The sequence below is a fragment of the Microcebus murinus genome, chromosome 7 (assembly GCF_040939455.1).
Source record: "Microcebus murinus isolate Inina chromosome 7, M.murinus_Inina_mat1.0, whole genome shotgun sequence".
In the NCBI taxonomy this organism is placed as follows: Eukaryota; Metazoa; Chordata; class Mammalia; order Primates; family Cheirogaleidae; genus Microcebus; species Microcebus murinus.
Genome location: NC_134110.1, coordinates 3267555 through 3293877, shown reverse-complemented (window position 1 = coordinate 3293877; position 26323 = coordinate 3267555). Strand labels below are relative to the sequence as shown.

At 45.5% G+C, this 26323-nt stretch overlaps 1 protein-coding gene across 7 annotated transcripts; it reads left to right on the top strand.

The window, feature by feature from the left end:
• Positions 1-279: 279 nt before the first annotated feature.
• TM6SF1 (transmembrane 6 superfamily member 1) lies at positions 280-25752 on the top strand. Of its 7 annotated transcripts, none has more exons than XM_076004709.1 (10): positions 280-762; positions 5315-5418; positions 7946-8043; positions 10182-10285; positions 12187-12269; positions 12910-13031; positions 14800-14904; positions 16696-16788; positions 17322-17441; positions 20662-21187. In XM_076004709.1, exons 1-10 carry the CDS (start codon positions 671-673, stop codon positions 20836-20838), a joined length of 1098 nt encoding a protein of 365 aa, XP_075860824.1. In that variant the 5' UTR covers positions 280-670; the 3' UTR covers positions 20839-21187. The 7 variants fall into 7 exon arrangements, with proteins under 7 accessions (XP_075860824.1, XP_012618665.1, XP_075860823.1 ...); XM_012763211.2 differs by lacking the exon at positions 20662-21187 and adding an exon at positions 25542-25752 and having other exon boundaries at positions 293-762; XM_076004707.1 differs by lacking the exons at positions 280-762; positions 20662-21187 and adding exons at positions 1092-1109; positions 25542-25752.
• The last annotated feature ends 571 nt before the right edge of the window (positions 25753-26323 follow it).

Genomic DNA, 26323 nt, shown 5'->3' with positions numbered 1-26323 from the left:
AATAAAGTGCTTCGTCCCCATGAACTCAGCTCACCCCACAACCAACACCGTGAAGTGGGTCATGCTCCTTTCACGGATCAGGGAAGACACAGACCCCCCAGGGGTCGCGCGGGTCGTGGGCACCAGAGAGGTTAAGTAACTCGACGAAGGTCGACAGCTGGTGAGTGGACAGCGGGGTGTAAAGCCAGGATTCCTACTCCGTGCAGGAGCTGTGCTCACTCGCTGCGGGCCGGTGGCTGCTCGGCGGAGAGGTGCCAACGTTTCGGAGCGTTGTCCCTTCCCGTCTCCGGGTCGTGGGCTCCCGCATGGACGCTCGCGCACGCCCTTCCTGCTCCGACACCCGGGTCTGACTCCACCCCCCTCGGCCCGTGGCTCAGACCCGCGCCCCTCCGGCTGCTCGCTGCCCAGCCCCGGCCGTGACCAGGCGAGGACCCGCGCCGCTGAGCCCGGGCGCCCCCGGCGGGAGCGCGGGGAGGACCCGCGGGACTGCACCGCGGCCCTGCGCCCCGGGCCGGGCGGGCGAGGGGACTCGGTGCGGGCGGCAGGGGCGCGGGGCGGAGCGCGGCGGGGGCGCCTCGGAGGGCAGCGCCGAGGGGCGCGGGCGCTGCCGGAAGCCGGGGCGGGGCGCCCGGGCGGGATGCGGTGAAGGGCGCGCGGCGCGGCCGCCGCGATGAGTGCCTCTGCGGCCACGGGGGTCTTCGTGCTGTCCCTCTCGGCCATCCCGGTCACCTACGTCTTCAACCACCTGGCGGCCCAGCACGAGTGAGTGAGCGCGCGGGGGTCGCGCCCAGGGCGCGCGGGCAACTTTTGGGATGAGGCTCGAGCCGCGCCGGGGTTGACGGTTCGCGCCCCGGGGGCCCCGCGCCGGCCAGGGCGGGGGAGGCGCCCCAGGGGTCGCGCAGGGAGCGGGTGCCAGCCCGGGCCGGCGCGGTCGGGGATCTGGTGCGCGCCATGCGGGGCACCCGGGTCACAGAGGGTAACACAGCCGTGCCCCTGCCCTGGGGGAGCTCCGGGCGGGGTGGGGGTGGGAGCGGACCAAACAAGGAAATTGCAGCCTGGCCACCTTATCTCGGGCGTGCTCCTTTGGCGTCTCACGGGAACGTTTCCATGTATGGACTTTCGCATACTTATCATTTCTTATTAATTTTAGAAACTGTTGTGAATGACTAGCAGAAATAGACCTGAACCGACAGGCCAGGACGTGGGTTCTAGGCCTGGTGGTGTAGCCTGGCCTCAGTTTTCGCTGTGTCAGGTGGACTGTGCGCCCACTCTATAGCGACGATCCAAGGGGACCGGACTGTGAAGGGGTGCTGTGAATGGAGAAGTGCTTCCACGTCTCGGCGGTGGCGTAGGGTGGGACCCAGAGGCAGAACGGTTCCATGCTAAGGAAATGGGTGGGGTGAAGGAGGCCACAGGGCTTGGGTTCCCAGTCCTGCAGGGCCACTGGCTAGGGGACCGCACCTGGCAGCTGGAGGCCGAGAGGGCGGTGGGGAAGTGCCTGCCTCTGTGCCTGCTGTCTGGGGTGAGGAGGAAGTAACCCATTATGTTTCTTAGCAGTTGGTGCTAAGGAAATTACATCAGTCCCACACTGCAAACCCCCTTCAGACGTTCAGGCTGCAGAGCAGCCTCTGTGTGCAGTGGTGACTTCCTCCTTTCTCCCTGCTGTAGCCACTTTATACCAACAGCGCCTACACCAAGTTGCCAGCCCCGGGCAGTGTCTGCCTTTGGTCTGACCCAGCCTCTGGCTGCATCTCACGGAAGCGGCAGCTCTGGGCAGCTGAGTATTATGCGCCTGTCAGTCAACACAATGCAGGGGCAACCCCGTGCCCCTAAAATGGCATTATGGACAGTTTGGTGACTATATATTGAGTGCCCACTGTGTGCTTGGCACTGTTTCAAGGGTTGGGGACATAGCTCTGAATAAGCCAGAAAAGGCTGGGGAGACATGTGTTGAGACAGACATCAACAAATGCACAAACTGATAGCCACCTGCTACACAGACAGTAAAATAGGGTGACTGGGAAGGCGGCTGGTGGCCATGGAAGGCTTCTTGGAGGAGGTAACACTTGAGCTTGGGAAGATCTGGGGACAGCCTTTTAGGCAGGGGAACAGGAAGCTGTGCAGGGGCAGGAAGCCGACGTGTGCTGTGGGAGCGCAGATGGGCTTACTGAAGGGTTGCATGGCAGCAAAGAGGGTTTGAGGATGACGCCTAGGTTGCGGCCTCAGCCATTGGGAAGACGGTGATGGCGTTTACCGAATACAGACTGAATTATGTATTGCTGTGCATTATTGAGCGCATTGCTATAATGTTTTGAATAATTAGTTCCAACCCTTCTTCTTACCCTCCTGCAGGTTAAAATCCCAATGGCCTTTGACTTCTCTCTCTCCTTTCTCCACTCCCTTCCTCCTACTGTCCCTTCCCTGCAAGTCTCAGGGCTAGTCCAGTATCTATTCCCTCCTCTCAGTTCTCCTTGGCACTGGCCCTCTGACCTGTGGCAAAGGCTCCCGCCTGAGCCCCCTGCCCCAGGCCTGGCCACAGCCTGCCCCCCCCCACACACACTAATGCTTCAGTGACCCCAGACTGCCTTTGCCCCTGGAACACTCCTGTACACTCCTGCCTCCTTGCTGTGCTCACGCTGCTCCCTCTGGCTGGGGTGCTGCCTCCTCCCCGTCGCTGACTGTTGAAGCCACACCTGGACTTTATGGGCCAGAGAAAAATGCCACTTTTTCGTTTTGAAGACCCTCCCCCTATCCTCCCCCTCCTTTGAGCCCCCTCAGCCCCTTGATTGGAGTTTTCTGTGGTCAGAACTTAGCTGGCCAGGCTACGGCTCACCTTGGTAGTGTCCTGCGCAGCCCGGTGCCTTGTGCATTCGGTTGTTTGACTTTGTTAAATTGAGCTTCCTTCCCACCAGACCTATTATGAAAGTCTGAAAAACAGAAAAGCAAATTAGGTTGAGGGTCAGGAAAGGGTCAGGGTCTCTCTCTCTTTCTGCTCATACTCTTCCATACACGTCCCCTCTCAGTAGGTGTCTGTTCATAGACGGGCATAACTAGCCCTTCCCACGAGGGTCAGGAAAGGGTCAGGGTCTCTCTCTCTTTCTGCTCATACTCTTCCATACACGTCCCCTCTCAGTAGGTGTCTGTTCATAGACGGGCATAACTAGCCCTTCCCACTCCCTCAGACTAACCACCTTTCATCCCTCAGTTAGCCTCAGTCCTTCTCATCCCCGAGTCTCCGCTGGGCGTGTTTCTCCCTGTTTTGAGCAGCCCCTGCACTAGGCTGTTGTAGGTACGTCTCTGGGGACCACACCAGGAGACAGAGATGATCTGCTGACCCAGTTTCACTTCATTCTTCCCTTCTCTCTAGGGGTGGAGAGCATGAGAGGACACCCTGAACCAGTTTACACTGCTCTCTCGTACTCCAGACATGCACGGCCGGTGACTGTGCTGGCTGTGAGCTCAGGCCCTTGGTAGGAGCAGGGATGGATGTGTCTCCTGACCACCACCTGCGGCTGTCAGCCTACCCGGCACACTGCACTGCTGCCCTCCTCACGGATGTTTCCGCACAGCATCTCGCTCTTGACCCACTTTAGCTTCCTCCTTCGGCTCATCCCATAGGAGGAGCCTGGAGCATCCACTCATGTGCACCACCAGAAACCAATTTTTAGTTTCTCACCTGGACACTGACATTGCATCTCATTCTTATCATAGAACTAATGTATTTCTCCCTACATCTGTCATCCATCCATCCATCAGCCCATCCATCCATCATCCATCAGTCCATCCATCATCAATCAGTTCATCTATGTATCTATCATCCACCCATCCATCATCTATCAGTCCATCTGTGTATCTATCATCCTTCTGTCCATCCATCTATCAGTCCATCTATGTATCTATCATCCTTCTGTCCATCCATCATCCATCTGTCCATCCACCATCCATATTCCATTCATCCATCATTCATCTATCATCCATCCATCCATCATCCATCTATCCATCTATTTATCATCTATTTGTGCCCTGCTCCTCACCTTCCCTCCTTTTATCCTTCTCTTTCTCTCTCCCAGGGACATATGGCTAAGGCTCTCTAGAGGGCCCATTGTTGGTTGTGGCGGTGTGGAGGGGTCTCAGCTGAGGAGTGGTGCTTGTGGCAGTCCTAAGGGGTTGTGAGGAGGTTCTAGTATAGCAGGCCATTGGAGTGGGCCAGATGGTTCTTTGTCTAGAATTGGAAGCCCTGTTGGTGCTGGAGGTGTGAGAGGGAGAGGATCTCTCCTGGACTGGAGGTGACTCAAGTTCGGAGAAGAACTCAAGTTCGGAGTTCACTGATAGGTCTCTCCCTGTAGACAGGGACCTTTCTTATTCATCTAGTCTTCTTAGGTCCTGTAACAGTGCCTGCCACATAGGGGTGTGCAAAATGTTTTTTCTTCAATGTTCTTCAATTAATTAATAAACAGATGAATGCAATGTGTGACTAAGGTCACATAGTTAGCAGCAGTAGAGTGGGTACTAGGAACCAGGTCTCTTGACTGCCAACTCTACTGAGTCTCATGCCCCAGGGCTGCCCCATTGAATAGGGGCCTTGGCCCCTGGTCTCCTTGGTGCAATTCCCCTTCCCCAGAAGGACTAGGGGATGTGCCCAGCCAAGCCTTACCTTGGTTTCTCTGGCTAGTGGGGTTGGATGCTGGCCTGTTGGCCTGGATGTGGGTGTCTGGCTGTCTTCATTCTGGCCTCAGGTCTAGCCTAGACTCTTCTCCTCCTTGGATTCCCTGGCCTCATTCTCTGGCCCATTTGCTTCTGCACATGATGTATGGCCCCTTCTTCCTTGTCCCCTTGGAAAGTGTGTGAGGCTGTGATGCCTGTGTGTTCCTTGGAGCTTGGTCTGAGGGTCTCTGACTGGCCCTGAGGGAGGTGGCAGATCAGTGGTCAGGCCTGTCAGCCGCTGGGAATGGGGCTTAGAGGAGTGGGTAGGTAGAGGCAGCAGGGCAGCGGCCATCTCAGGGGCAGGTGGGGAGGCGGAAAAGGGAGTTCCAGACACACTGTCTGTGTGCATGAGGCAGGTGGGCAGGGTAAGAGGAGAGTGAGGGAGAGGAGAGTGATGGCTCTGGTCCCTGGAATTCAGGGGCTGTGGCCCAGATGGGCCAAAGTGCTGCAGATACACTTCACGAACTCCATCTATGGTGCCATGCGCTGCAGGCAGAGGCAGAATTATGTACGAATTACACAGTGCTGGGAGAGAGTGTGTTCAATAGGCAGGAAATTCCAGGCACCAGTGTGTTTGTTAGTGACCACCTCCCTGTTCTGCTTGCTGCAGTTCCTGGACCACTGTAGGGGTTGCTGCCCTCATCCTGCTCCTGGTAGCCCTGCTGGCTCGTGTCCTCGTCAAAAGAAAACCACCCCGGGACCCGCTGTTCTATGGTAGGTCTTCCTGGAGGGAAATCATTTGAGTCTACTTCATAATGTAATACTCCAGCCTCAGTCACATGTGTTGGTTGTGAATGCTGAGCCCACTGGTCACAGTGGCTGGAGGTGCAGGTGCTGCAGGACCACATGGCCCTCACCTCCAAGCTGTCACCTCTCCGGGGTCTGGACCCCCCTTTCTCCCCAGGTGGGGTCCTGCTGGAGGGTTCTTGCCAGGGCCAGGCAGAGCACCCCTCCATTCTTTGCTCCCAAATCCCCAGCATGCTTTGACCTCTGACCTCTGTACCAGCCTCATCCTGGGCTTTTTGCCTTCAGCCTGCTACTTGCAGTCCCCCCCACCTCGTGCTGAACTCAGCGGTACCTTGCCTCTCCTGTTCATTTCCATAAAGAGGAAAATAAATAGTACCTGCCATGGAGAGTTGATACGTTAAATAAGATAATATTTGTCAAGTATTTAGAACAGTGCCTGGCAAATATACATGTATGTTAAATAAATAACAATGCCTCTGAGTGTGCCTTGTACGGCTCTGAGCACTTTAGTGGCATCGCTCTATTTAATCCTCACATTCCCTCTGCTGGAAAATGAAGACACTGGCTCAGAGATGCTACGAAATGTGGTCACGGTCACGTGGTCAGTGAGAATAGCATTGGTCCCCAAAGCCCATGCCCTTTCATTGTGCCTAAAGCAAAGCTGTTACTGGCCTCTCAGCACTTCCTGTGCCCGACACTTTGCTGGACATTTAAATTTCTGCGTCAGTGATGCTGCGTGTCAAATCCTACAGCCACAGACATTATTTTTCTTGCTCTCGGGTTTGTGCGTTGGCTGCGGCCGCTCTGCTTCAGGCTGTGGGTTGGATTCAGGCTGTTCCATGTGTCTCTGTGTTCTTGGAGCAACAGCTCCCCAGGCCGTGCCCTTCTCGTGGCAGGTACAGAGCACAGAGGGGCTGGTGGCCTTGGTTTGGAGCTGTCCCGTCATTGCCACTCACATTTCAGTGGCTGAAGCGTCACAGGGCCGAGCCCATCATCAATGGTGTAGGGAGCATTCTCTGCCCACAGTGGACCTTGGCAAAGGTGGGCTGAGAAAGAATAATTGTGAGTAATTAGCTTCTCCCAATCCACATATAAAAAAGTGAAGCCTGGAGAAATGATGTAACTTGCCCAAGGTTTTGCAGCCGTCCGCAGATGAGCTGGGCCCTCTGGCTGCCAGGCCCGTCTGCCCTTCCACACTGGTCTCCGGTGCTGTCTGGCCCCCTTCTCCCTGCCCACTCGACGGAGTCCACGCTAACTGTCCTGATGACTCTTCGAGGCCGGATGCCCACTCTCCTACAGCCTCAGTCCCCTGTCCTGGCCGCTGTTATAGCTTTGATCACGCTGCAGCCTCAGGGCCAGGGCCCAGGCCAGACTCCTCGCCCCCTAGAAAGCAGAGACCCCGCCCCAGCGGTCACTGGTAGATGACGTGCGGAGCACTTCCGTCCCTGGGAGACGGATGATGGCTAATCACCCAGGAGGCTTCTGTAAAATGAGTGTCAAAAAGTGATGCTGTCGGTGAGGACTGGGCTGAAGGCGTCCCTGGAGACACGGGTTAGGCGCGTCTGCAGGACGGCGCACCAGCGGGCCTCGCGCTCCTGGCAAGGCAGATGTGAATGCTGGCACGCGGCCGCAGGCTCTGGGCAAGGCTGGCTTCTCTCCTCCGAGTCCACCTTCTCCTCTCTCCTCTCCATTTCTTCTTTCACAGCCTTTATTATATTCACTGTCAGATTTTTCTGCTGTCCATGCCCATCCCATAGTCTGAGACGCAGATTTATGACAACTTGGAAATGCAGCTTTGACAAACTGATGTGCACTAAATTTCATCACCTGCTGTTTAAAAATTGTTCCGCAGCTGTTTGCTGCTAGTAGTTTTAAGCCCATTTAGGAGATGCCCACAACTCCAGTAAGATTCTCTATGATGCTACAGCTTTTCTTTTTTGGTATTCAGTTGTACCATCTTGTATTCATTTTTTAAAATCACTGGCTTTTTTTCTTTTCCACTGTCACTTGTACATCAGCGTCCTGCCTGTCTTCAGGAGCTCCAGTATGGAGCAGGGCAGACGCAGCGCACTGTGAGTAGCTGCTTGGTCATCATTGGGATGAATCACCTCATCTGCATCATTTTAAACCTGGTGGTCACCTCTCTGCTCCCTTGGCCACTTGGTTACTGCTTTTGTACCCACTGCCCAGGTGGGATGTGGGCATGTAGGGAGGGGAGTATGGGTAGGGTGACCTGTAGGATCTTCTGGGACAGACTTAGCAGTGACTTTGTTATTCTTGTTCCTGGGTGAGAACACTGGGCAGGGCTGGGGAGGTCCATGAGCACAGACAGAGATCCTGCCGGATGTGCAGAAGGTCTGTTCTATGTTGGTGATGTCCACAGTGTCTTCTGGAAAACATTAAAAACATTCCATTATTATCAGCTAATGCCAAACGCTTAGTAATTGTCCCTCCTGAGCTGCTGCTTTTTAAACGGCTGCTTTCTTTGCTCTAGTGTTTGCAGTTTTTGGATTTACCAGCGTGGTGAACCTCATCATAGGACTGGAACAAGATGGGATCATCGACGGGTTCATGACGTACTATTTGAGAGAGGTATGGGACTGCTTAGTGACGACGAGGCTTAAACCAAAGGGCCAGCAGCCCAGACCACGGGCCCAGAGACAGAAATTCTCTCATTTAGTGTACGCGGGTCCGGTACGTGGCGCTGCGTGTCCTGTAACAGACTCAGGCTGCTTATTCCCAGGGAAAGTGAAGCAGAAAGGCGAGATCAGACCGTGGGAGGCAATTCTCCCCAACAGTCAGTTCTCACGGCTCCTCTCACTCAAGACCCACATGTTGACATGACCTACTTCTCCCCTTTATTTGTATTTAATATAAATGAGGTACGCTAAATGAATTTAGTATTTGTGTGTCTGTGTTACTACATTAGTATCTCAGAAAGCCCAAGTCAGTCTTCAGCTGGTGAAGTACCAGACACTGAGGCACTTAAAAAAGCCATTTGACTGTGATGATGGACACTCCCCCTGCCCTACCCGAATCATAGCATTACAGAGCTCCCTGACACCTAAGAGAGCTCGTCCTATTTTCTTATTTTAGGGTGGGCTGAATCCAGCCCCAGAGAGGTTAAGTGGCTTACTCAGGTCACACAGGAAATAAAGAGCAGAGCTGAAAGCATACATAGTCTTCACCTGTGTTTCAAGTAACGGGGAGCTTTGTATGTAAGCTAACAGAGGTAGGGAGACCATTTGGGAAGGTAGCAGTGGTCCAGTGAGGGATGCTGAGGGCTTAACTGAGGCCATGATGAAGGGGGGGTGACATTACAGAAATAAAATTGATAGGATTTTCCAAAGACTGCACAGGAGAATGAGGAATAAAAGAAAAATGACCCGGTGGTTTTGACCTTGGTAAGTTGAGTGGCATGGCCCCTAATGCAGAGAGGCCAGGCGGGGGCTGGTTGAGGGGAGACGCTGATGAATTAAAGGCGTTCAGGTGAGTTCGAAGGGCCTAGGGACCACCCAATTAGATGTCAATCAAGCCACCAGGAGGGGACAGCTCTGGCTCTGAGAGCCAGGTGTGCAGGCAGGAAAGATTGAAACCATCACATTGGACGTATTCTTCAGCCAGAGCATGTCAGAGAGGGGCGATGTGGGCCAGGCTTGGGTATAGAAGTACAACTTCAGTTCTGTTTCCCCCTCCTCTGTGATTTTAATTTGATTTGATTTGTGGGGAGAGATGACAGAACAGTCCTTGCCCCAGGGGAGCACGAAGCTTCAGTGAATGCCTGCGTGGCTGGCTGATTGACGGGCTGGCTGATCCACACTCTTCCCTGCTGTAGAAAGGACTTGGGGCAGGGCAGGGAGACAGCGACACAGCCAGGAGGGCACAGACACGGGAGAGAGAAGAAAGGAAAACAGGTGGAGTCAGAACAACAGTAAAACCCATGAAAATTTGATAGCGATTGTCTAGGAGCCGCCTGCAAATGGAACCACCTGCAAAAGGGAAATGTAGTTCATTATATAGTCTTGTTTTCCTAAAGTTAAAAATTTCCCAGGAGAGGTATGGCTTTTCGTGGTAGTACAGTCTCCACTAGACATTAGCTACAAGGCCTTAGTCGTGTTCCCTCTAGGAGCCTCTATTTCCTCATCTGTGAAATGCAGTCAATCCTATCCATCCCATGGGGTTGCTGGGAGGGTCAAATGAGGGGTTGGGTGTGAGGCTCTGAGCTCAGTGCCTGCCTGTGTGTAGGTGTGTGGGCAATGAGCGCTGTCCCCATGCCCAGCCCAGTAAGCCATGGGATCAGCACGAATTATTAAGGTCAGCCAGTGGCTTTGGTGGGCAGGGTCTTTCCTGGTCACCCCTCTGGCCATAGCCAAGCACCTTTTGTCCCAGATTTGGCTTGGCCTCAGTGAGTTTGCCATGACGCCAGGATGGCCTGTACCACCATGTACCTTCGTATCACAGCGCAGACCTGTGTTGATGCATCACAGGCCATTGGCCAGGCCCTCTCTAGTTCCAGCCTCTGTGGCCACACCCTCATTTTGGCAGCTCTGGGGTAAAGTTATTGTTTCACATTTCTAACAGTTTTGTAGCGAGGTAGGAATAGTTTCATCCTAGCAGACTAACACAAATTTGTTCTGCTGTTTTATTTTTCTTGCAATACAGGCCTGGTGTTCTGCATCGAAATGTCTGAGTCTTATTTAAAGTGGACTTCTTTCTAATGCTCTCCTCAGGGTGAACCGTATCTGAACACTGCATATGGGCACATGATCTGCTACTGGGATGGCTCCGCGCATTATCTGATGTACCTGGTGATGGTGGCGGCCATAGCATGGGAGTAAGTCAGTTCACCGGTGTGTGCCCTTGCCACCTTAGCGACTGATAAGCGGTATGTAAGGAATTGTTACGCATAGAGGCAGATGCGCAAACAGGTACACCCCTACGTGAATGGAAGCTCCAGGGGTACAAGGCAGACATGGCTAGGTTCTCCTCGTACCACTGCCTTTTGAACACGTGCCTTGGGCTGCTCTGCAACAGCTCGGGCAGACCTTGGCTTTCTGAGTATGTTCTCTTAGAAGAACAGTCTCATTTTCAAAAATTAAAGCCAAGCACATTCCAAACTTTAATCTAAATTTCAAAACTTCAGTCTCATTTTAGTTCAAGACTTCTGTCTTTCCCCCAGTTCACGTGTAGCTCTGAGGCTTGGGGATGTGGTCCTTTCGTCCTCTCTCACCTCACCCTGCGGCTGGCTCTGGGAGTGTGTGTGAACATGGGATTGGAGACGCTGAAAGTGGCTGTTCTTTGGTTACTGGCACCCTCTGTCTGTCGTGAAATACTGACTTAGTCCTGTGAGGCACACGTGTGGGTTCTTTGGTGACCCCTGCCACAGGAACCTTTGCCTGGCACCAGTCTCTGGGTGAACAGTGCTCTCTCTGCTGAATTCCTGTGTCTTGCCTGCCCGTGATGGGACACCCACAGCTTCTTGCTGCTGGGGTCCCTGTAACCCAGGAGGTCTACCCTTTGGGGAGGAATCTTTCATGATGTCTCAAGACCAACTACCTTCCCAGCCTCCGTTTGTTTCCAGGTTAGAGAAAGCCATGCATTTCTGCCCTATTCAAGGCTGCAGTTTGACACCCACCCCCCTGCATGATGTACTCAAGGACAGTGCCAGCTAATTCTTGTCTGTCCTCCCTGTGACAATCCCAGTCATTGTGAATGGGACCCTTAGGGTTTGGTTGTATTTGGCTTGAGGGCTGGGGTGGGACAGGAAGCACACAGTATTCTTCATTTCTGTTTCCCTTCAGAGAGTCTTCCTTTTGAATTTTTCTCATAGCCTATTACATAGTATGGAGTTGGGTTATTGGGGTTATTAGTTGAAGGAACTTTTTCTCAACATTGACAATTAGGGGTGTATGTCTAGCAGCTCCTTTATAGCATGGGGTACATGTCATTTATTATCTTCACCTTTGGGGCTTTGGCCAGGATTCTGTGACCCAGGGTAAGTCCATTTAACATCCTATGACTCAGGCTGGGTGTGGTGGCTCACGCCTATAATCCTAGCACTCTGGGAGGCCAAGGCGGGCAGATTGCTCGAGGTCAGGAGTTCAAAACCAGCCTGAGCGAGACCCCGTCTCTACTAAAAATAGAAAGAAATTAATTCACCAACTAAAAATATATATACAAAAAATTAGCCGGGCATGGTGGCGCATGCCTGTAGTCCCAGCTACTCGGGAGGCTGAGGCTGAAGGATTGCTTGAGCCCAGGAGTTTGAGGTTGCTGTGAGCTAGGCTGATGCCACGGCCCTCACTCTAGCCTGGGCAACAAAGTGAGACTCTGTCTCAAAAAAACAAAACAAAACAAAACAAAAATATCCTATGACTCATACTTATGATGTTTTGAAATAGGAATCCAATTTCCTTTCTTCTTCGAACTTTTTCTTTTCATGCTGTGGGTTTCATACATAATATGGAAATCCAGGAGTCCTTTGGCAGTGATGACCATGTTGCAGTTTAACAGAAGATCAGTGTAGGCAGCATAATTTCCTATTTAAAATGACACAATAAAGGCTATACAGTATATCACACATGGAAATGAAGTTTGATTAGCAGGGCTCCTTGTGTTTGATTTATTTTGTTCCATGTGCTTAACTAGTTTGAATAAAAATAATATTGAGGGTCATCTTTTGCTCATAGTGCACTAAGACAAATGCACTAAGTCAAGCTTCTTTTGTTGTTACAGAGAAAGTTATAGAACCATTGGCCTATATTGGGTTGGATCTATTATTATGAGCATTGTTGTTTTTGTGCCAGGAAACATTGTAGGTAAGAAACTTTATCTTAAAATTCATTTTCCTTTTCTGAAACAATGGGGCTTATTTTTAAACAGAGAAGCTATTTTGGTGATAATAGAACCTAGAGATTCCACGCTTACCAAAAATCTGTTTTGCACATTCATTCTTTTTTCCCTCCTTAATCATATCTTTTGAGCAATTTTCAGAAGTGTGCATTGAACAATGAGAGAGTCAAGTATCAGGGATTCCTGACTTTTTAGAAGGATGTAGAGGGGGCGAGTATGGTGTTTATGGCTACATTTAGTGTGAAAATATTTCTTAAAACTCTTTGTATTAGATATAACTCCAGACACAATGAGAGCTCCAAAAATGTACTTGCAAATTAAGATTCTTGAAGGCTGAAGTAAAAGAGCTTATTTATGCATGTAGGAAATCAGGATATTATATTAAATATGCTTTTAAAATACTATAGATAGGACATGTCTGTTAATACTAAACATGTAATAGTTTTAAACTGATCCCCTTTTTTGGGGGGGTCTCATTAAAAATATTGTATGGCCTGTAACAAAATTTTAGATGACTTGAGATGGGGAGGTATTCTAAATGTTACTTGTGTTAGATGTGCTTTTGGTAAACTTTTGACTTTCTCTTTCTTTCTCTCTTTTAAATAGGAAAGTATGGAACACGAATTTGCCCTGCTTTTTTCTTAAGCATACCATATACTTGTCTTCCTGTCTGGGCTGGTTTCAGAATCTATAATCAGCCATCAGAAAATTATAATTATCCCTCAAAGGTGATTTTATAAAGTTTTGATGTAATCCGTTCTCAAACTCATAGGGCTCATTCACATCCACTGACCACTGAACTGAACTATGACTCTGTGGACTGGGGCATTCAATCAGTGTGACTGTTTTGATTATGTGGCATTAGTTTATATCTTAGTTAATGCAGCCATTACGGTCTGTTTCTGTCTGAATACGTGTGTATCTATTGACAAGGCCATACTTTTGGGAACTTCTCGTGCCCATGGCCACACTGGCTCTTAGGCATCAGATTGTGCATTTGTGTACTAGATGAAGTCCACAGTGTGTGGTCTGGCTGGGGCTGTTAATGGCCTGGCTTTTGAGCACTTGGGCACCTCTTTCTGTGATACCTATATATTTGCTGAAAGGATGCTGGAGAGAAACTGCTGTTCAAGTTACTCCACGTAGCCACAGGGTCTGATTTCCAGGAGATCCAGGCCCATGGAGACGTCTTCTGAGACATCTCTCTTCCATCCACATCCAAAGTGGTCAAGGTGAAACGATACTGGTCTGGCAGGCACTCTGTTAAGGTCTTCATTTCATAGCTAGTTTATCTTTCTAAGTTTCTTCCTTTTATAGGTATTAGATCATGTAGTAAGATCCTTTAAGCTAAATTGATATATGAAAATATGAATTATTAGAGATAATCAGAACATGATTATTCATTTTACAAAGAGATTTACAACAGAATTCATTAAAATACATTAAAATTTACAGACACTTCATGTGCAAACATTCAGACACCTGCTGTATAAACCCTGGCTGGCACACCGACAATCGGGACCCCTTTCCATCCCTTTGAGGAAGGAGGTAGCTGTTAAAAAGAAAAAATAGTAACCTTACCCGTAGTCTTGGCTCCACTGCTTTTGGAGGTTGCATATCAGCAGAGTATTTATGTCATGAGGCACGTAGAACTATTTGTTATTTTTAATGCTAAAACACAGTGATGGCCAGGACCGAACGGGCAGTGTCATACAGTGCTGACAGGAACATAAATTTAGAAGTACTCTGCAAAGCAATTTGGCAATGTTACCAATCTTAACAAATGTAACCCTTCAACCTCATAATTCCACTTGTAGGACCCTACCTTCAGAAAATCATCAGGGAGATGCTGCCAAAGATTTATGTACAAAGTTTTCATTATCACATTAAGAGTAACAGTGAAAAATGCCTAAATGTCCAAAGATGGGAGAACTGCTAAAGACTGATGCTTCTATATGGTATTAGTTTTAGAAGCATTTTTAATAATGTATGAAAGTGCTTATAATATAGGTAGATATTGAGGGCAAAAAGAATACAGAATTATTTATATACAAAGTCCTAATTTTGTGAATACAGATTATGCAGATTATATGTGTATGTATGTGTGTATATATGTAATATATTCATTTATATATATTACTGGAAAAGTATACCAACTATTAATAGTGGAATGGTGGGCTTATGGTTTACATTTCTATTTTTCAACTGAGTGTGTGTTTATAATTATGAAAATGTCATTGTAAGAAAAATATGGACTCATAGAGCTAGAGGGCCCCTTCAAGAACATCTGGCCCAGTCTCTTCATTTCACAGATGAGGAAACTGAGATGTGACAGAGGGAATGATTTTCCTAAAGTTGCATGGCCAGCACTTTATTATATCAACTATGAATCTTCTAAATTCTCTTGTCATCCCTTGTCATAGCATTTCGTGTTTCAGATTTCAGATTCTCGTTTGGCACTTGGGGCCTGCTCTTTAGTTACAAACTCTATTTTAGGTTGTTCAAGAAGCCCAAGCGAAGGACCTGCTGAGAAGACCCTTTGATTTAATGTTGGTCGTGTGCCTCCTCCTGGCAACTGGATTTTGCCTGCTCAGAGGCTTGGTAAGCATAACAGACCGAAGTAACATAACATTACTATACTACTAATACTTCCAAATGGGAAAAACCTGAAAATATGTTTTTGTTTTTTTATCAGACTTCTTAGCAAATTATCACACTATTCTTCTCATGAGAGCCTGGAGCTGTGGACTGGGGCTGTTTTCTACCCCCTCCCTCTGGTCCTTAGATAAAGCTCCACTCAAAGTATCTTCCTTCCCTTATTTTAGGGCCCCTGAAAAATGAGCCATTAGAGTCCCATGCTTTTGAGTCGTTTGACGTTTCTGATTTAGATGTAATTATCTTTGGTAAGGGTGATACCCGATACAACCATGGCACAGAACATCCCTGTGTTTTCAGAAGCAGGGTTGGTGGGGTTGAGGAAGGGGCACTCGATCAACAGTTCACACCCATGTAGGGTCATGTGACTTTCTCCCTGGTAAGAGTAGCGTGGACTAAATTATGCCCAGCTTTGGAGTCTTTATATTGATGTGACTGAAATACATGAAGGGAATGTGGGAATTTCATTTTTTTGTATTTTTCCTTTACCACTTTTATTGTGTAGAGGTTAAGAAAAAGACCCACAGGCCTTGGAGTTGGAATCCTGGCCATTTACTAGCTGTGTGGCCTTGGAAAAATTACTTATCCTCTTTGATCCCCCGTTTTCTCCTTTGTAAAATAATAGTACCTACCTTATAGTATTGTTTTGAAGATTAAATAATATGCATCAAACACTTGGTAGAGGACCTAAAACATAGTAAGTGCTTAATATATGACTGCTGTTACTATTTTTATTGATCAGTGATCCTTCACAATGCTATAGTTTCATGATTCATTCGTGGTAGAAATGAATTTGAGGAGCTCAGAATTATATGGTTAATTATATTCACCTTCAGTGACAATTACTAACTACTGTGAGCCTGTGGAGTTGCACTGCACAGCACCTGGGGAATAGAGTGAAAAGTGGAAGCTGATGTATCTAACTTATGGTTTTGGGGTCCTCGGGTTGTATCTAAGGATCCTATGCAGCTAGCTGGATTCGGGGCAAAAAGCTGTTTTAAGAGTTGTCCTTTGGGGCCCATTTTTACCAACTCAACCACTGGCCCACGTTCATACATTATCTGGGTGGGACATTTATGGCCAAGGACACGAGGAATGGTGCCTGAGGGAGAAGGTGACTCAGAGGGGACCTAGCAATGTGCCAAAGGGACAATTGTCTATTTGTGGCCTACAGTCCACACCACCATGACTAAATCTGCTCTGCTCTCTTTCAAAGTGGACATTGGAGGTGGCTTCAGAGAGAGGACCCTGCTTTCAAATCATTATCCTTTACTGCCCCCAAAGGCCATATACTGTGAGGCACTGGAGAGAGGAGGATGCTATTTTTGAATCTTACAAAGCATAGTAAGATAAATTTGGTGTAGAAATATACTTTTTTTCCGGTAGGGAATCGTTGGCTAGTTATTTCCAGGAAAAATGAAACTGGGAATCTAAAGCAAGCTGTGCTTTGGCTAGCCAAACCTAGATACTTAAAACTCTGAATATTCGAAAGGTATCCAAGAATAGAGCATTAGTTTCCATTTCCTGCTCTGTGATTAACCTCTGCTTAATCTCTTTGGAGTCAATCTGCAGAATATTTATTTCCTTTCTTTCCCTTTCATTGATGAGCCTCTACAATGCATAGTTTTTGTTAAATGGCAAAGCAGCTTGTGACTAAACCTGACATGTTTAGTCTTATGAGCAAACCTAAGAACCAGATGTAACTGTATTTTTACAATGACTTTATTTTGTCCCTAGATTGCTTTGGATTGCCCGTCTGAGCTCTGCCGATTATATACACAACTCCAAGAGCCCTACCTGAAGGATCCTGCTGCTTATCCTAAAATTCAGGTCAAGTATTAATAGTTGTAAAGACTACGATTTTTCTAAAGTTAATTTTCTCTATTTAAAAATGGGAAGGGGCTGGGCGTGGTAGCTCACACCTGTCATCCTAGCACTCTGGGAGGCCGAGACGGGCAGGGCAGATTGCTCAAGGTCAGGAGTTTGAAACCAGCCTGAGCAAGAGCAAGACGCCGTCTCTACTATAAATAGAAAGAAATTCATCGGTCAACTAATATATATAGACAAACTTAGCTGGGCATGGTGGTACATGCCTGTAGTCCCAGCTACTCGGGAGGCTGAGGCAGTAGGATCGCTTGAGCCCAGGAGTTGGAGGTTGCTGTGAGCTAGGCTGACGCCATGGCACTCTAGCCTGAGCAACACAGTGAGACTCTGTCTCAAAAAAATAAAAAGGGGAAGGTATGGTCCCATATAGGAAATAGAAATTAACATTTTCAAAGATGAAAATGTTGATTTTTTTTTTTGTACTTGTTAGGCCATTAACTGCTAATTTGCTGATGATGTGATTTCTCTGTTCAATACAGATGCTGGCATATATGTTCTATTCTGTCCCTTACTTTGTGATTGCGCTTTATGGCTTAGTGGTTCCTGGATGTTCCTGGATGCCTGACGTCACACTGATACATGCTGGAGGTCTAGCTCAGGTACTAAGAATATCCTCTGTTGAGGAAGTTTACTTGTCATCTAACTGTCATTGTTGAATATATGAAGAGCATGTTTGCTCAGTGTTTTAGATGAGATAGTTGTCACCTTTTGTTTATGTTCCTTAGGAGACATTTCTGCACATACATTTTATTTAAATCTCACAATAACTATCTGGTAGGTTTGTGACCCACTGAGGTTAAATGATTTGCCCAAGGTCACATACCCAGCAAGTGATGCTGCTGTGTATAGGACTGTTTCCTTATCACTGAACATCATGGCTACTAAAAAATGATTGAGAACTGTTATCTTTGAGATGTTTATCTAAATTTAAGATTTTAGAAGTCCATTATACTATGCTATACAGAACCAGCGAAACTGGTTTTAAAACAATTCTATTCCTGAAAAGCAGAGCCTATCACTTGATCCCCCCTGGCACCTAGCCAAGTCCCTGGCCTACTTTAGGTATTCAGCGAAAGCTTACTACATTGAACATGAAATTATCTATGGAAAACTTCACACATAACACAAAGCACACTTTTAAATAACAATTAGCAAAACAAATTGATCTTCTGAACAAGGAAGAAAATTAAGTAATTTTACCTTTTTTTCTCATTAGAAATAAAAAACAGTTGAACTCATCTTTAAAAACATTATCTTTGTCTTGGTCTTTTCAAGCAGGCCTAAGAATGAGGTTCATCCAGAAATTCTAGGCATACACAGTCAATTACACTCATGGTATAGTAACCATGATGTCAAAAAGACGTAACTAGAATTTACAGAGTTGAAAAACAGTTATAGTATTTAAATGTTAAATCCTTCCAGTTTGAGGTACTTCTTAATCATAAAATTAGAATATTAGTATGTAACACAGTTGATGCAGCATCCAGAAGTAATGGTTCGTATCCTTTCCTTGAGTGACTAGAGAGAAGAGAAATTTCTCTCCCTTCACTGGCTGCTCTTCCTTGGCAGATTTCTAAATACCTAATTCCTCGGGCCTCAGTTTGGGGTCTTTAATTCCATATCTTTCAGTACCAAGTATAGGCTGATGACTTCCAGTTTCTACCTTCAGCCCAAACTGCTCCCAGACTCCTATATCTAATTCCAAACTCTATCTTTTTAATTGGCTGTCTCAGTAGCATCTTAGATTTAATGTGAAAAATAGAACTTGATATTCCTCACAACTTCTCTTCCAGTTTTTCATTATCTTTGTAAATGGCCCAATTGCATCCAGCAGCACAAACCGAAATGGTGGAGTAATTCCGTTTTTTGGAGACAAAGTTTTGCTCTGTCACTCCAGCTAGAGTGCAGTGGTGTTATCGTAGCTCACTGCAACCTCAAACTCCTGGGCTCAAGCAATCCCCCTGCCTCAGCCTCCTGCATAGCTGGGACTATAGGCACACACCACCATGCCTGGGTAATTTTTCTATTTTTTTGTAGAGATAGGGTGTTGCTCTTACTCAGGCTGGTCTTGAACTCCTGAACTCAAGTGATCCTCCTCCCTAGGCCTCCCAGAGTGCTGGGATTACAGGAGTGAGCCACTGTGCTGGGCCAGAAAGGTAGAGTTCTTTTACACCCCCCATTCTCTCGCCCTCTACATCTAGACCATCACTGGGTCTGGTTAGTTCTGACTCAGGAGTAATTCTCAAACACATTTTTTTCCCAGCTCCACTGCCACCAGATTAGTCCAAGCTCTTAATACCTAACTTTATGCCAGGCAAACCAGGTTAAATCGTTTACTTACCTATTTTTGCAAGGATAGGCTATGTGCTCTGCTGCAGTAACAAATACTCAAATGGCTTAACACAATAAAATTATAGTTTTTGCTTGTGCAAAGATGATGTGGGATATTTTCAAGGGCCAGGCCTGGCACCAACTCAGCTGCGAGGGAGGCTGGTAAATGTGGTCTTCCTGTGTGCCTCCAAAGAATAAACAGCATGATGAACACATAGTATTATCTTTGCCAGTTTTATAAAAAAGTCTCCATTTAAAGATGAGGAAGCTGAGGCTCAGGACATCTTCAGTTACTTACCTAAGATCGCAGTTACTAACTAGCAGAATAGGGACGTGAAATCCTGTCTGATTACAAAGCCCATATTCTTCTCCTGTTACTAATATTTTCTCCCACCCCATGAAAGCAATTAGCTGTGGCACAGAGTCCTACAGCCCAAAGATAGACTTCACATGGTACTGAGGAGTTGGAGAACCTTTGGGGGTAGGAGGCAGTGACATCTGAGCTGGATTCTGAGGGCCGAGCGGGGCTTGATTAGGCTGAGGCTCTCCAGGGAGCAACGCAAGGCAGCACTTAGGCATGAGTGTGCAGCAGGGCTGGGGGCAGAGTGCGCCTCAGCTTTTGTTTTCTTGACCTGGTTCCCCTGCCTTATTCTCCTGTATCTTCCAGGACAGAGGGCCTCCCACCCACTTCACTCTTGCCAGCCCTTTCTTCAGGGAATTAGATTGCTCAGAGTTTGACAGCTATTCATTACCTGTGTGCTTTGCTTGTACAATCAGGCCTTCTCTGTCTGCCATGCGCCCTGGTCTGCATAGTACCAGTCCTCAGTGCAGGAAAGCTAGGTGTCATCAGCTAGGAGGCTAAAGAGACCAGATGCTGGACCTGGTCAAATTGCAGGAGATGACTGGGGAACTAGGCAGGTAACTGAGGCAAAGGCCTAAGAATGTGGACAGAGTCAACAGTCAGAAAACTTAGGAAGTAATTGTTTTGGGAAAAAATGGGTGTGTGACCCTGTAGCAGTAAGACTAAGCCCAGGCTAACCTGTTGGTGAGATTAAGCTTGCAGATGGGCACTTGTGACTCTAGCTGGGTGGTTTTGGGAAGGGCAATGTGGACTGTAGAGCAATTGGCAATAGCAGGGGCAGCTTTAGCCAGACCTCAGGCCTTGCAGGAACCCTTGGGTTCATCCATCACTGCCCAGTTTACAAGGTAGGCTGAAGCCCGTCTTATTGGTGAGTGCCAAGACTCACAGCCTGAGGCTAAGGACCACATCTTCTAAATGTCAGAAGAATGTTTCTCCCAACCTAGCAGGTAAAAGGGTGGCATAATTCAAGAATTATGTGTCTGACATTCCCATAGCTCTTGGCTGGACTTTAATATCTACCTACTTGTTATGTGTAGGGTAAGGAAAAGTTAGAAATCATGCCGCAACTAAACAATGCATACTATTGGAATGATGAGTTACAGTTATGTGATTTGGTTTATACTTAGCAAATACTTGGTTATGAAATGGATTCTCACCTCAGGGGGATACCTGATATATTCCTCATAAAAAGCACTCTCTGTAGTCTTGATCAGCACCCTTGCTTGCTGAAAATGCCATTCCTAATTCAGAAGCCTTATGCATTCACAATCCCAACTAATTTACTAAAACCTGCTTTTATTTAAAGATTAGTGAACTCCTAAGTCTATGCAATTTAACAACAACAAAACAACAAAAAACCAACCTTTGAAAAGTTCTATATCAGTACAGATCAATGCTGGATAGTTACTGGGTCCTTGATTTCAGACCATGTAGGAATCTGCCAAATCTGCTGCCTTCAGAAATCAAAAAGATCAATTCAAAAGTAAAAGAAAACTGAATAAAATAAAACCATTTTAGACCAAAGAGTTCCTTTGGGGACTTATTTATAACCCAACAGTCTTTTCATGTAAAATGGTTACCACAGGATTAAAGCTGCAAGTTTAATTTGAAAAGCATATAGGCTGCTTAGATCTTTACATATTAGCATTTTCTATCAATTGGTATTTTCTATACTAAAATATCACTGAAAATGAAAAAAAAAATCAGAGCCAGTATAGTTAATATGGTTAAGAGCATACGGTCTGGAGGCAGACTGGTTCCGATGTGAGCCTGTCACTGATTAGCACAGCGACCTGGTTACTTTACCTCCCTGATCCTGTTTCCTCTTCTGTGATGTGAGGATAGTACCTTTCTCATGGAGGTGCTGTGAGAGTTAAATGAGGTAATGCACAGGATAGCTTAGAACAGTGCTTGGCACATAATAGCGGTGTAACTCTGTTGCTGTTATCATTATTGATAGAAGATTCCCAGTGAGAATCTGGAAAAATGCCTTATGTTGCTCAATCTGTAGACAGATTAGCTAAGCTATGTGTACAATTGCCAAAAAACCCAAAGAAACTGGGAGAAAGCTTTGGGACAGACTCAGAAAGGGTTTGGCAGGGAGCCTCTGAAGCAGGATCCGTTCCACTGCAGTGAGGTGGTACCCCTTCCCACTGGCTGCCCTCAGACTTTCTAACTCCCTGCCTCTGCAGGGCTATGGTCTGGAGGCTTACATGTGGATAATCTGGTTGTAAAGAGTTGACTCTACTGGAAGTAAATTTCCTAAGTTTTATTTCCTTTATGAAGACCTTTAAAATATATCTGAGTGTAAAGGTTTAGGAAAAACCTGGATAATTGGGATCCTAATGCAAATCCCATTCTACTCATTTGCTTCTGGCGTGATTCATTACTAAAACATCTTTATTTAGTATTACAATTAGACTTTGGGTTCAGGATCTTTAAGTACTTATCCTTTTGTGGAGACATTGACAGTCAAATGGTCAAGAAGGGTGTCTAAAAACAAAGATCCCAGGTTTTTTACATCGTAGAGCACCAGATCATGAATAGGTGTTTCAGTTGAGTTTTGTATTTGTGTCGGAATAGCCCTAAGTGCTTGGCACTAAGAATATCACAAATTGAACCTTCACAACAACCTATGAGGTAGGTTCCATTATGAGGATGCCAGAGGGTTATAGCTCTTGCCCAAGGCCACACTGCTGGTGTGCGGTGGAGATGGGGTTTGACTCTGGTGATCTGGTTCCACAGTCCATGTTCTGAACCACTATACTATGCTGCTCAGAAAACCCTAGGAAAAGATAGCACAGTTCTGGATAAGCAACTCACACTGTATTGACCAAATAGCCTATCCTAGCTGTTGTCCCAATGGTCACATTAGTTTTGGCTTATAACATTAACACTAGCACATAAACTCTTTCAGTTCTTCCTTCTGGAGCTAGGATTATGATTTTTAGTCATCTTTTCCAGATTGTTTCTGTAAATAAAAGAAAACAGAACTATTAAAATTTAAGCTTTGTTCACTTTTATTGTCTTATTTTTCATTCCAATCATCCATTCTAAAAAAATCAGAGTATATATATATATCTTAATTACTTCTGTAAGGGGAAAGATGATTTAGAATGTAATAGAAGAAAAATTATTAGGAACTCAACCTCACATCACTAAATTTTGGAGATTTCTGGCATCCACATGTTAATTCAGCAGCACTGAATTTGTGGAGCGAGCTGACTCCAGAATAATGTGCAGGCTGAGCTCTTCAGGTCCTTCTCAGGGGCTCTCCTGCTGTTAGAAACATCACCCAGCAGACAATTGTGCGGCCCTTTATCAGCTGTGTGCTTAGGAAGGGAACCCTTCTCAGGTGAGACTGAGGTTTTTTTAAAACTTCAGAACCCTGAACATTTAATAACACATGCCTTGGGAGGAAACTATGGCTGGAGGTATGGCAATCATTACACCTGTTAGAACTATGAGCAGTACTGGGTGCTGCAGACAACTGGCCTCAGAGTTCTTCTCTCATATACAAACACCTCTTTGGATTAGGAATGTAATAATCTTTGTCTTTGTCAAATAATTCCGAATAAAAAGGCCTACAAAACAGGTACAAAAATAGAGAAATACTTTGTAGACTTTTTTTTTTTTGAGACAGGGTCTTGCTCTGTTGCCCTGGATAGAGTATAGCGGCATCATCGTAGCTCACAGCAACCTCAAATTCCTAGGCTCAAGTGATCCTCCTGCCTCAGTCTCCTGAGTAGCTTGGTGCTACAGGCGTGCACCACTATGTCTGGGTAATTTTTCTTTTTCTTTGTAGATTTTTTTTGTAGAGACAGGGTCTCACTCTTGCTCAGGCTGGTCTCAAACTTTTGAGCTCAATCGATCCTCCCACCTCGGCCTCCCAGAGTGCCAGGATTACAGGCTTGAGCCACCACACCTGGCCTTGTAGACCCTTTTTGTATTTTGACAGTCACAAGACCACTGTTGTTGAACGTTTATTGAGCTCTAACAATGCGACAAGTGTCACACAGAACATTAGACACAGTACCTGCCCAGTGGGCTTACAATCTAATCTAAGGACATGAATCATTTTTAACTGTTGTCATGACTTTGCTGTTCATGAGAATGAGGTATTAACTGCACTGTTAGTGCAGAAAAAGAGCCCATGGAATCACTGACTTTTGATGCAGGCTTCCCTATGCAAGTAGGCACAACCGCTCCTATTTCTTATTCTCTTAAAGTATGGTTGGCATATTCCCAAATTTTGTGATTTCTTGATGTCTACAAGTGTCCATAAAGGTAGAGCCATCAAACATTTCTGAAAACCAGGGTTCAAATTTAGCTTTTAGTCCAGAAGAAAAGTTTGGCTATATATGTAAAAAAACACTATCATTCAAAATAGGCCCTAAGGAAAAATAGTGAGGGGGGCCAATCTCTTGTTCAGAGTTCCTAGAATTTCCACAGTAGCAGCTCCTCAGGGCACCCTGGCAAATGCCTTTGACTCTCAAGGTCTTTTGTCTTCAGAGCCCAGAGATGCACACACGTTTGCTGGGTTGTGATTGGCATCTGCCTAGGGGAGGTGTGTCCGAGGGCAGAGCCCTCTCAGCGTCTCATGGATCACAGTGCAGACAATTCACATGTTGGTCCTTGGCAACAAACCACACTAATTTTTATCTCCAGAGAGTAGCAAAAACATACCAGAGTGTATCTCCAGAATATATCAGCGATTTGTAAAAATGCAGCCCATTAAAATATCTGCCACTGATAAAAATTCATAATGATGCTGCTTATAAAAGCTTGTCCTTTTCTTGTCATGGGTAAAGTGAAGTGGTAACACTTTTATCTGTTAACCACTTAGCAGAATAAATTGATTTCAAATGGAAGGAAATATAAAATAACTTATGTATTTAAAGGAAATTATTTAGTTCTTCATTCTTGTTACTTCCGTGCCTTCTCTAGATTGCAGTATCTTCTGTCTCTTCACTTTGATCCTGATAAACTAGTAATTTACTAAGAATCACGTTTGGATTCCCAATCCTATTGTCATCTATACCTTGAATTTCAGCAAGAAATGAAAATGCAGACTCTGGGGCTGCATTTTGTAATGATACAAGGATTTCCTGAGGAAATCCTCTCAAAGGAGCTTTTAATCCTGCTGTGGCCTATATGACCCTTTCTAATAGTTTTCCTCTATGCTTATGAAAAGTATAAAAAAAGACCAATGGGCACATTCTGATTGTGTGTTCTGAACAAGTAAGTATACAAGCATAGAGGGAGGCTGTTTAGCAAAACTCAGATTTTGCTGGCAAGTCCTACTTCTAAGTAAATTATAATTTGATTTGAAAAGTTTGCCTGCGTGTATATTTGCCATTTTATAATGAGCAACTATACTCCTACCTCCACACAAGTTGGCAACAGCCTTATCTTAAAAACAATGTGTTGTATTTTTTAAGTTGCATAAAAAACAAATAAAAAATATACAACAAAAAGGCTTTGAGTTCTTGTTCCAAGGAGTAGATGAAAGACTGATAAACAAAGCTGAGATTCCCAGTGCTTCTCTTATGCTAAAAATATTTTAGCTTTCTTAAACTCTGTACTTCCTTCATTTTTACTAGACATAATTTGTGAGCCATAACTGAGTTTCTATGTAGGATTCTCCAGAATGCAAATCAGAACAAAACTGAGATTTTACTCAGACTTTTCTGTTAGATTGAGCCATTAATGTTTGGTAAGGAACACTGGATGGGTTAAAAGACAAAACTAGCATGACGAACCACACTAAAGAATGTATACTTTATTTGAACAGTTATATCAAGAATGGCCCTAAATTTAACGAAAGAGTACATTTAATGAAAGACTATCATATTAAAGACCATCATTTGATGGTATTCTGTCTGCAGGTAAGACTGGTTTTGAGGGCACAGAAACATAGTCTGAATGAACCATTCAGAACTCATCGTGCATCCAGCTAAACACAAATTTCATGCTTACCAATTTTTTTTTTTTTTTAATGCAACAGGCTCAGTTTTCTCACATTGGTGCTTCTCTTCATGCTAGAACTGCTTATGTCTACAGAGTCCCTGAAGAAGCGAAAATCCTTTTTTTAGCATTAAACATAGCATATGGAGTTCTTCCTCAACTCTTGGCCTATCGTTGTATCTACAAACCAGAGTTCTTCGTAAAAACAAAAGCAGATGAAAAGGTGGAATAAAAACATTACTTCATGTTCTTCCTCTCTAGATTTGTGACTCTTGTTATACTGGTACTGATATTTTGTCCCATTTATCCTCTTCCCATATACGAATACTTAAGAATACATAAATTCTTGCTCTGCACTAATATGTGTGAGGTACACTGTATTGTGTGGGTAAATTTTCTTTTTTTGAAGGAAAACTGAAGTTGTTGAGAAAGTTTGTTTAAAGAAATCTATTTGAAATTATTTGCAAATAAACCTTACCATTTATCTCAATATTCTGTTTGACATATTAAATAAATGTGTGAAAAATTACAATTTAGTGCCTACAGTAGTGAGCTTAGAAATCAAAGTATTCAAAAATGAATTATCATCTGTGCATATTAAAAATTCAAAATAGTGAACATAGGTTGGAAAAATAACTCTTGCATATAAGATGTATATGCTTCATTATCAACCTCAATATAAAAGGCAAGTCATCAGAATATTTTAAAATGTTTGAAAAGTGTTTTCCCAAAGAAAGTATATTATTTGCTGTTGTTTTAAAAATTGGTTTTACTAAAATTTTTTGTGTGAATCTAAATAGCTAAGGAAGGATGATAACTTTA

Coding starts and splice junctions, on each gene's coding strand:
- TM6SF1 (XM_012763211.2), top strand. CDS start 671: ATGAGTGCCTCTGCGGCCACGGGGGTCTTCGTGCTGTCCCTCTCGGCC. Junction 10,286..12,186: donor GTGGCGGCCATAGCATGGGA/GTAAGTCAGTTC, acceptor TTGTTGTTACAG/AGAAAGTTATAGAACCATTG. Junction 12,270..12,909: donor TGTGCCAGGAAACATTGTAG/GTAAGAAACTTT, acceptor TCTTTTAAATAG/GAAAGTATGGAACACGAATT.